The sequence below is a fragment of the Rhagoletis pomonella genome, unplaced genomic scaffold (genome assembly GCF_013731165.1).
Source record: "Rhagoletis pomonella isolate Grant_MI unplaced genomic scaffold, Rhpom_1.0 Rhpom_scaffold_00010, whole genome shotgun sequence".
Taxonomy (NCBI): Eukaryota; Metazoa; Arthropoda; class Insecta; order Diptera; family Tephritidae; genus Rhagoletis; species Rhagoletis pomonella.
This window is the reverse complement of record NW_023458564.1, coordinates 7,236,603-7,247,880: the sequence shown is the minus strand read 5'-3', so window position 1 is coordinate 7,247,880 and position 11,278 is coordinate 7,236,603. Positions and strand designations below refer to the sequence as shown.

General features: G+C 36.6%; 3 protein-coding genes across 4 annotated transcripts in view; all 3 read left to right on the top strand.

The window, feature by feature from the left end:
* The window catches only part of LOC118745980 (ankyrin-3), a 187,270-nt gene extending 186,274 nt beyond the window's left edge, over window positions 1-996 (top strand). Inside the window, exon 18 of the mRNA XM_036479685.1 lies at window positions 940-996. Within this exon, the coding sequence (XP_036335578.1) occupies window positions 940-971 (32 nt within the window). The 3' untranslated portion in view covers window positions 972-996. The remainder of the gene's footprint in view (window positions 1-939) is intronic.
* LOC118745984 overlaps window positions 1-3,359 on the top strand; it is a 5,384-nt gene extending 2,025 nt beyond the window's left edge. Inside the window, exon 2 of the mRNA XM_036479690.1 lies at window positions 940-3,359. Within this exon, the coding sequence (XP_036335583.1) occupies window positions 940-3,159 (2,220 nt within the window). The 3' untranslated portion in view covers window positions 3,160-3,359. The remainder of the gene's footprint in view (window positions 1-939) is intronic.
* Window positions 1-11,278, top strand: part of LOC118745981 (platelet binding protein GspB-like) — a gene marked incomplete at its 5' end in the record, with an annotated part of 30,902 nt that overhangs the window by 3,474 nt on the left and 16,150 nt on the right. The window contains 2 exon segments of one of the 2 annotated variants that reach the window (XM_036479687.1): window positions 3,760-3,810; window positions 9,611-10,426. In XM_036479687.1, the coding sequence (XP_036335580.1) occupies window positions 3,760-3,810; window positions 9,611-10,426 (867 nt within the window). 2 annotated transcript variants of the gene reach the window in all.

Here is an 11,278-nt window from a genome sequence, read left to right as displayed (position 1 = left end):
ACTTTGTCATAATTTATGATGGGCCCAAAGCCGAATTTGAATAAAACCCACAATTTGCTATTCATTCATTAAAAATGAAAACAAAACATGTATTTAAAAAAAAAAATAGCGTGAATACCCTCATGAAATTTGATGTGTAAACATATGCGTACGGCTTGGCAAAGCATTAGGCGATTCAGTTACATACATGAATAGGTTAGGGTAAAAACTATGCCGAAGTGGTCTCGAAATACTCCTGAAGTAGTCCCAAAATGATCCCGGATAGCCCGGAAATGGTTCTGACACGATCCCCAAGTAGTTCTAAAATAGTCTTGACCTAGTCTCGAAGTGGTCAAGAGCTAGTCCCAATATGGACCTCAAATAATCGTTAACTAGCCCCGAAATGATCCTAAACAGGTCCCGAAATGGTTGCGAAATGACCCGACCTAATCCTGAAATGATCATGAAATTATCCTAAGATAGTCCCGAAAAAGTGTAGAACTAGTCTCGAAATGGTTCATAACTACACCCAAGATGGTCTCCAAATAGTCGAGCACTAGCCCCGACATGGTCCTAAACAGGTTCCGAAATGGTCACTAAATTGTCCTGAAATGATACCGAAATAGTCCTGAAATAGTTATGAGCTAGTCCGGAAAAGGTTCTGAAATAGCGCGGCACAAGTCCAGAAATTGTCATTTGTACACACAAGAAGCAATTATAGAATTTCTGCTGAGTTACACAAGAATCAGTTACAAATTTTCTGCTATGTTAACGCAAATTTTACCCACACCGAGAGCTAAGATGTTTACATATCAAAAATTTAAAATTCAAGTTAAATTTTACTTCAAACGTGCTTATCAATCGTCTCTAACTACGGGACAATATGTGTCTTTTTTTTACTTACATAACTAATTGGAAATAACTCAAAATTTAAAACCAATTTGACTCTTCCACAAATAGCAAAAACTGAAACTGTTAATAAGAACAATTGAGTTACACACAAAATCCAAAGAAAACAAAATGTCCAAAAAGCTTCCAATAATTTCCGTTACCGATGACGACCAGGCGGATTCGCCACCCTCTGAAGATTCTAATAGCAATGATATGGACTATAACTGTAATGCGGGCGAAGCTACAGACGTCGAAGATTTCGATAGTCAAGGCGATATTAAAAAATTTACAAATCAGAAATCTCCCAGCAATACAACATTGAATCTACCCAAACTTACACAGCGTGATAGTGATGCCACTGATATCGAAGATTACAATGACACCGATTCTGAAGATGAGGAGAAGAGCAACGTTTATCCCGAATTGAAGTTATCTCTACAAGAATTCTTACAACACGGTCTACGCGAACAAGATAGGGTCGATAATGAGGCTAAGGAACGAGTGGAACACAAAGTTGGAAATTTCTTGCAAGCACAAAATTTAAATGACACAAGCGATTACCTAACCGATTGTGAAGACTATAATACCGATTCCGAATTGGAAAATGACGACTGTGAACGCTCGGTATGTGTCGATTTGGACGCAGCTGCAGGTGAACAGGGTAAAGTATTCATTGCTGATGGCGAGCGTTCCACAAAAGAAAATGATGAATCCGATGAATATGAAGACCTGTCGGTAGTGAGCGATATTAGTGATCTCGCATCGGCGCTATCAAATGCCGACGGCGCATGCGCACGCGGCATGTCCGAGGACGAATTGCTCGAAATGTCGGCCGATGAAGTGGAATGCCAAATTGTTGTCTCAGATTCAGCTTCGGAAAATGAGGAGGACGACAATATATACGATAGCGCCAGTAATGCCAGCTTGCCGCCAATTGATGTGGCATTCATAAGCACTGGCGGCCAGCAACGCCGCAAATCCACAACTATGTCGGCCAATAAGGGTGCATTCTTAACGGTGGCGAGCGGTGGCCCTGCAGAGGAAGTCCTAACAGATGTTGAAAAACTCGATGATTCAGCTGCGGAAGACAGTTTCGATAGCGAGGAGGAGGAGAAACCCATACCGAGGGCTGTTATACTGTCCGCCGCTGGCGTCGATGAAGGCGCCGATTTAACCGATGTGGAAGATATGTTTTACGATGATGTTACACAATCTAGTCACGATGCACACTCAGTGGCCGAGGCAGCGCTGCCACCGCCACATCGTGAAATGGTGGTGCTCAAGGAAGACAAATTCGGTGACACCATCGAGAATGTTATGCCAATGGATCGTGAATATCAATTTGGCATATATAGCACAGTGACCGACGATGTGCAAACTGAAGATGAAGACTACTCATGCGCCGATGAGTTGGGTGCGTATGGCTCAGTAGCCGAGTGTTTGGATGCTGATACTTTGATTGAACATGAAATCACTGTGCTAAATGAAACATTAAAGCCGCAAGTAAGTAAGCGTCTAGAATTGCATGCTAATACCGAATCGGTTACAGATGTTGAAGAAATCTATGTAGATGGCATTAATCGACGCAAGAAACTGAAAACGCGTAGCTTGAGCAAAGGCAAAACCAAACTTTTAGAGGTCACCGTACGGGGCAAGGAAGATGGTGGTGGCACGGACATTGAAGATATGGATTTGAGTGAACAAGGCCTGCCGCCAAATGTTAAATTGAATTTTAATGGACAACAACATCAGCGACAACAACAAGCCGACAGTTTTGATAAGAACACTGATATAGAGGACATGAGCGCTGATGAGGTGTCTGACACTTCCGAAGCGGAAGCTAAGCAAACTGCCGATGTGGGTAGCACCACTTTAAAGGAGTATATAGTGAGCAATTGTAATATTGTGGTGGCAATCGAAACCGATAGTCAACGAAAATCTTGCGCAAATCATATGCAGCGCTGCAAGGCACACACACTGACTATGCTCGATGCGAACGTCGGCGAGGGCACCAATCCGCCAAATACAGATGTTGAAGATGTGCAGTGCCCGAGTGATGGCGATGATGCTGGTGCGGTTAATGACACAACTGAGATGCGTGCGTGCAATAGCAACGAATTAATTGAGTTGTTAAATGAAAGTTACACTATAGTGCATGAGCAGAACAGTAATAGCTTTAATGAGGAGGCTGAAAAATTGCATATAAAAGGCAATGTGGAGACACGTGATGCGCACACAGATGTCGAGTATGTGGAATCGGATGAATCGGCTGCCAGAGGAAGCAATTAAATCGATTCAATCAGAAGCAATAAAAAAACCACAACATTTCACAAAGAAAAACAAACACAAAAGCAAATAAAAAATAAAAATAAAGCAAATAAAAACACAGAAAAAATAAAAAAATAATAATTATAGATCAACAGAATTTGTAAGTAAAATATGTTTCACATTAAATTAAATTAAATAAAAAAAGAAAAATAATTTATTACTCAAATAATGCTAGTGTTGTCAACGTGTTTGCATATGTATTTTGCATACAAATAGTCTAACAAACATACTAACAAATGCAAATGCCAGTTTTCGTCATTACTACTTACTAATCAACTAACGCTTAAGCGTCAAATCATTTTGCTAACAACGAGCCTTGCGTAAATACATACATACATACATAGCCTTACATAAAATTCCATTATTTTTACATACTTAAGTGCATAAAATTCGTTTTGTTCTTCAAAAATTTCATTTTCATAAAATAGTTTTGTTTTTTTTTGTTGTGTGGTCGTACATTATTTTGCAAACATTTTCTCATGCTCACACTTTATGTGGCCATCGTCTTTAATTTTTGCTTTTAGGTGCCACTAACATTTATTTTATATCTCTCTTTTACAGAAACTATAGAAGAAAAATTTGTTTTGGATGAAGACTCTTTCCGAAATTTAGGTAAGCGTGTAAGAAATTAATATATTTAATTATCGTCTGTATGCAATTCGAAACCGTGCTATTTATTTGCTTTAATGAAATTTAATTTTTGGAAATTTATTTTCCTTTTGTGTATGCAAACAAAAACCCGCTTTTAGCCACATGCTTAGTTTCTCAACTCAAATATAATCACCCCACAGCACTGTTTTGACATTGGCATTATATAATTTATTTGAACTTCTCACGCATAGACATAATTCATTTTTATTTAGTTTAAAACCAAAAAAAAATATAAAAAAATCAAAACAATTAGAGCTAATTTTAACAAAATCGGTGGATTATTAATCTTCAAGTTAAGTTCAAGATATCATTTTCGGAACAATAATATTTAGTTTCAACTTACAATATTAAGATTATACCATTTCGTCAATATTGCAGTAAACAACTACTAAGGTGTGCAAATAATATTTTATAAATAAACAAAAATTTTAATAAACTAATAAGATATTTACTTTAAGTTACTCAGCAAACAAAAAAATAAAACAAATCACATAAGAATTACGAAGAAAATAAATCTACTCTTTTTTATTAGCAAAATGAAAAGTACAGCATAAAAACTACAATCATACTATCATAAAATTATTTACGTACCCAAATATGTACAAACTTACTAGTGGACCCGGCGAACTCCGTTCCGCTCAAAACCATTTTTTTTTTATTTAAACCTTTTGGTCCAACATTTTCACCAAAAGTTCACGTTCACGACTTTCAGTGACACGCTTAACCGATGTTTCCACGACAATTGTGTCGCTCTCCAATTCGTAATTTGCTCTCTCATTCGTAATTGGCGCCACAATTACGAACCGAATAACGTAATTCGCCATTTTGAGAGCGAATCACTTCATTTGTAAGTAATTCAGATCCAGTCACCACGAAAATCACGCAAAAATCGTTGTCTTCTCTAATTTTTACCAGAAATTTTACGCACATCCCCACCAGCACAAAGATTGAAAAAAAGCTAGATTCGTTACTTGTATTGATTATGCTATTCAACCACTATACATCTTTTCTCCACCGTTGAAATGCACAATAAACCACACGGTAAACATTAACCATTAGCAAAGAGCAAGAACCAGAGAGGCAAAGTGAATTACGAATGTGCCGTGTAAACAGGGTAATTCGCCGTTCGTAATTAAGAGAGCGAACAACGTGATATGGTTGTAGTGGAAACACCGTTTTTTCTGCTCTGATTATGGTGTTTTGGACGTCAGAAATAGAGCGGCAAGGTATCGATAGTTTAAATTTGTGATCAGTATCGACGAATGGTGGTCACTATCGCGGTACTATCGGAAATCATTTATCATTCCTTTTTTTAATCCGATTATTCGATGCGATGCTCATTTTCCCCCATATAAAAGAATAGTCTAACATACTACTTTATATGGAAACAAGTAATTTTTAAGCATAAAACAAAACCGGCTTCAATTCTCACATAAAAATTTAAGGGTACCGTTGATTGATCCAATGATCGGATCTAGACCAAATTAGTATCGGACCGCCTCTGAGGTACCGGCTTTCCTTAAAAAAAAAAAAAGAATTATAGAAATCGATAAAGTTGGTCCAAAGTTATACGGTAACATACATATCAAAAAAAAAACATATGGGTATTTCCAAACTAGCGTTGAGTGACAGTCTTATGACAAAATGCTAAAAATAAAATATTGAAAAAGTCAAAATTTTAAAAAGATTTATCTAGATTTGCATAGCAATTTAATGGCCCCTTATTCAGTAAAAAAAATACAACTGTTGGTAGTAGCGATTTAAAGTAAAAATACGCGCTGGCGTGGCGTTACAAGAATAGAAGTGGATTTTGACTTCGATTACAAAATTTGAAAACTCTGCGAATTGGGCAAGACAATTCGTATAGAAGCTTTTCTAGTAATATTGGAAATATTTAAGGTTAATTTTCCAAGTTTTTAAATGTAGAAATCCTTTCTGCTTTATGTTTAATCAGCTGAACTATATGTGATATTACCTGGCGTTACGTTACTCACAGTTCCATTGAAAAAGTTTTCAGGGTTCGTATTTCCAAACCAAAGTTCCCGAAATCTTAAGGAAATCGTTAGGATTATCTCATTTCTGTAACGATTTTTTTACGAATTTTCAAAGAAAATTATATGAAGTGGTTGACACGAACTCGTAAAGAAATTTCTGTACGAAAAATAAAGAAAATTCTGGAAAAATTCTGAAAGATATTCTTCACATAGCACCATTATTTTCGTTGCTTCACAGATTTTCTTCCGAAATTTCGTAAAAGAATGGAAGTGTGCGTAGTTTATTTAATTTTAGAAAATTCGGCACAAAATCTAATTAAATCTTAACGAATTCTTTAAAATTTCTTTACAATGCAGAATACTCTGAAAAAATGGTTTGCAGGGCACACACATGCTCTGCTCACACACACGCCAGAAACACATTCAACTTGTACTCACTGCTCATACACATGCCCACCAAACAATTTGTGTTGCCAGCAATAAGAAAACGTGTCGCCCTCGGAAACAAATTTATTGCCGGTAATATTGCCATCGAATCGATTTCCTATTATCGGCCGCTCTAAAACGTCCGCCGAAGGCAACTCGCCTGGGCGAGTCGTTTTCTTATTACCTGAATGAGTCCTTTTCTTATCGCTTCAGGCGATTTTTGGAATAATTTTATTCTTTTTAATACTTCATTTATTTTTTTGTACCAAATTGCAACTTACAATCGGAATTAATTCATTTTCTCGCTGTGCGACTTCCTATTTTTTCAATCTTGTCCTTGGGCATAATTTAGATGCTTTTGGCCAATACTATTGACGCCATATTCATAAGTTTCGGAATTTTTGAGAACTTTTTTATTCAAAATTGACATGAACGAAGTGATGTTGCCGATTTGTCACCACAGTAATAAATCGGTGAGTCGCCAATTTGTTGCCATTGACGATTGTTGCCTATTTCTCATGTTTTGCATGGTGGGTGTGTGTGCATAAGTGGAAAACAAACTCTGCTCACAGAAAAGTGTGTGCTGTTTGTTATTAGGCACATGCACATGTGTGTGAGCCGATTTTTGTACAAATTTCAGCCCATGCACATGCACATAATATATTTTTAAAAGAATTTGTTTATTAAACGTTATTTTTTGAAAGACAATTCAATAAAAAGTGAGATGTTGTTTGTTTTTTATATGACAGAAAACATATTAAAAATTTATTTTAAGATTTGAGTTAGAAATCGAAGTGTATAAGTTTCTCTACGCAAAGCACACACATGTGCGTGTGCTTTATATTAATAAAAATAAAGTACACACATGTGCCCGTGCTTTTTACCAAACGGCACACACATGTGATGTGAGCAAGTTTTTAATTTTTTATATGCACAGCACACGTGTGTGAGCGTAAAATGTTAGGATGTGCTGCGCATGTGTGTGCAAATACGAACCCTGAAAGTTTTGTTAATATTGTTCTTTAAAGAATTTTTAACAGAAAGAAAACATGCATTTTATGTCGAGCGTACTTTTTGATTTGACATCAGCGCCACCAGCGGCTCCATTTTTTGCAAATCTATGTATTATTACGTTACAACTGAACATGCGAAATGTGAAACAAATCAAAGCTTAAATACGGGTTTCAAAATATCTCGACCCTGGCGCCACCTAACGAGACCATTTTTGGCAAAAATGTTTCTGCTTATATAACTAGTATATATTGTAAATAGCAGCCAAATCGGCCTCTAAATAAGTTTGATATAAAATTTTAATTTTTCTACGCGGTAGACTTTTTGAAGTCGGTTAAAAAATCGATCAACACCTTCAATAACAAAAATATGCCAAAAATCAAAGATAAGCCGTGGCTACATCAAACCCACACTTTATTATGTTAAAATTGAATACACCACAAAGTTACATAATTAAAATTTTTCTAGGAAATCTAATTAAAAAACTCGAAATTTCAATGAAACGTGGTCGCGTTTTCTTGATTTTTGTATAAAGTTTGAAATTTAGACTTACATACATGGTTTTTGTAAGATAACGATCGGTACTAAAAAAATAATAAACATTAAACAGAATTTGCCAAAACTTGTTAAGGTGCCTCTCCCTCTTACCATATTCAATATAGTTAGTGCCGTAGTAAGGATCTCATACTTTTTCTCTTACGATTATGCATCTGTTACCAAAAGTATTGATACTTTCGAATGGTGAGACCCGATACTATCGAAGATATCGAATGGGCCAACCATCGATGAAAAATGTATTGTTTAGGCCGGATTCAGAATAGAATGCGAAAGTTTTCGCTTGCCGTTTGTGACTGTAGCTTTTCGACGTCGAACTTACGTCGTGCCTATCACACCGTTATCAATTTGGTTTTTCGTCTGTGTTCAAGGGACACCCAAATGGTATTATGTAAATATGTACCAAATTCCGTGCACTGAGTCTCTCTTCGTTGTCGTAGGTATTGTCATGAAGACGGAAATATCAGAATGATGCACCAAATATGTTTAGCTTTCTTGCGGATTGTGGAAATTCGTCGAGGCCTCCGCTCCGCTCAACTACAAATTTGTCGGCCGTAGCATTACAGCTGTAACAGATGTCGCTTGTAGCAAGTTTTCCTGTACTGTGTTGATGTCAGCCTGGTATTTCTCCCAGCAAACCAGCAGGCATCTTTTTTATGGAGGTTCCGGACATTCCAAGCGCTTTTCAGCAAAGCAAAATTCTTGTTTTGTGTAGTGGGTCGTCAAAGTTTTTTGGGGGGAAATCAACCGAGGCTGTCTTAGGTTTTCCATTGGATCTGTTTTTTACTTTACCGGTTCGAAACCCCTTACAAAAGCCATTGCTGGGAGAGTTTTTGAAGATGCTCAGTTAAGTATAGAGTGAGCCGCTTGCTCTAAGACAACAGTCGACGGCTTGTAGCCGAATCTAAACTGAACAGATGCTGCTAACTTTAGTGCGCTCCTAAACCGAATAAGTCAGAGTGGCCACACCGCAAGTCCCCACACGAGTTGGTTACCGCATTTCGCACATGGGTTGCTTGCATTCGCCAGAGTGCGAGAACGGGGACGCAAGAGTCGGGATTGTGTATAGTGGTGCAACTATAACTGCATATTCAGAAGAACGACAATAAGGAGAGGAAATAACTAACAACAGCCGCGAGGTCATGGAGAATAAAATAATTGAAGAGTTTGCTGAAGCGTTTGTTACTTGGATAAAAATGATTGAATAAAAAATGGGAAAATTTTGTTTTTGGTATATTAAACTCTGTATCCTCTCTGTCTAATTTTGGGCAGCGATGCCCGTTGGCGATCAAAAACCGTATTATTTTTTTTTACCTGTACCAAAGGCTCTCGGACTTCATTAGATATATTAGATTAGATTAGACAAAAATTTGTTAGTTGGTCAAAGGACTGAACAACGATTCATTTGATGATCGGAAGTAATTAATTATAAGTACATATAAACATACTGTTAAGGTAATTGTTAGCATCTGTAAAAATTACATATTTAATTGTTCCTTTGAATATCTACTTGTCACCGCTTAAGCCTCACATTCAAACACATCGCATTATCATTCCACGATACACGCCATTTCACGCTCATTATTGCATTGAAAATGGATTTGCACGCTTTTCACTAACAATGTGTAAAAAAAAAAACGAAATGAATGTATTTGGGTTGTTGCCCCAAACATGTTGCTGTAATTACATATGTTGATTAAAGTTTTGGACTTTTGGTGCATTACATACAAACATACATACCTATTCTATGTGCAATATGTGCAATTGTCTTGCAGGCGATGACGTTCAAGAACATAAAATTAGTGCCGATGTCGATGATAATGAAACACAAAAATTAATAGATTTTAATGAAGATATTGGTGACAAAGCAGATAAAGATACCGATAAGAAAGAAGGATATGGTATTCGAGATACTCATGCAGATAAAGATACTGACGATGATAAAGACAGTGATGATGACGACGACGACGATGATGATGATGAAGACAGAAGCAGAAAAGCTGGTGATGCTGTTGTCGATGATTACGGCGCCACCGTACGTAAAGAGGCTGCAGTGCTAATTGATCATGTACTGGAAGAGAGCGTTAATATTATTAGCAGCCAACAACAACAACAACAGCAGCAACAAGAGCAGCATGAGTCAAATGGCTATGATTCGCTTAGGCAAGAATATAATTCAGAGAGTGAAAATTATGCAATTACATGCGATGACATTGGTGGCTTAGATGTTGTCAAATCACCAACCATTGAATCGATGTCTGGCAAATCATTCGACGATAATATGAGTTTCACCGACGAACAATGGCATTTCTCACAGCAACACACGCAAGTCACTACTGCAACCACAGGTGTTACAACCACAACAATAACCACTACAACACAGCAACAACAACAACAACAACAACCAATACAATTGTCACATGACTTGTTACAATTCAAAGATGACTTTGAATTAATGCCAACCGTAACAGAAATTACGACAACAACACGAACGATTACAACCTCCAGAGAGGCGACAATACCTGGTGGTAGTGGTGGTGGTGGTGTTGGTGATGATGATGGTGATGCTGCGGCAAAATTGAAGGCAAAAGGTAATTTTGAAGTGGCGCAACATGTAAACACAAATACATGAAACAATTTTGTTTTTGATAAATACTTACATATGACTATGTGTTAGGATGGGGCATTGTCAAATTTGGCCAACTTTTGAGAAACCTGCGAATTAGCGTGCAGTTGCGCAATACTTACTAGGTTGTTTCAATTTTGGTCTTTTTAAACTCTTTTTTGGACATATGCACATACTCGTACATACTAAAAACATACGTTTGTATATTCTCATATGATATTACATATGTATTTTGTTACTACTGTGGGGTTATAAGGTCGTTTTTACGGTTTAGTTTTGTGAAATAAGTGTTTCTGTTAAATATTTTCTATTGATAAGCATTACTCGTTTGCCTTATCGCGCCATAACGGCCCAAAAGACCTAACCGACATTTTTTTTTTAATTTTCTTTTTGTTGCAGAAATGTTCCTACAGCATCTAGATGCATTTCTGTATCAAAAATTAATTTTTTTTTAAATGTCGCTTACATCTTGTTGGCGATTGGGACTCGATTACTCCTGTGACACATGGTGGAGAGCAATCAAATTTCGGAATTTTCTAAAGAAATTCATTTAAGAAAAAAACTGAACACATATTTTATAGAAATTTAAATTACTTAAATTTTTGGTTATTCCAAAACGGTACCATATGTCCATCGCCATAAATGGAAAATATGTTTGGGTATTAAAAATCAGACATAATTTTGTGGTAATTTAACTTTGAATTTAAAAATTATACATAAAACATACATTTTGAGCATTAAACAAGCATAAGTTTTTAGTCATTTAAGGCCTCAACCGGACATAACTTTTTGGTAATGTAGAAATTGGACACCAAAT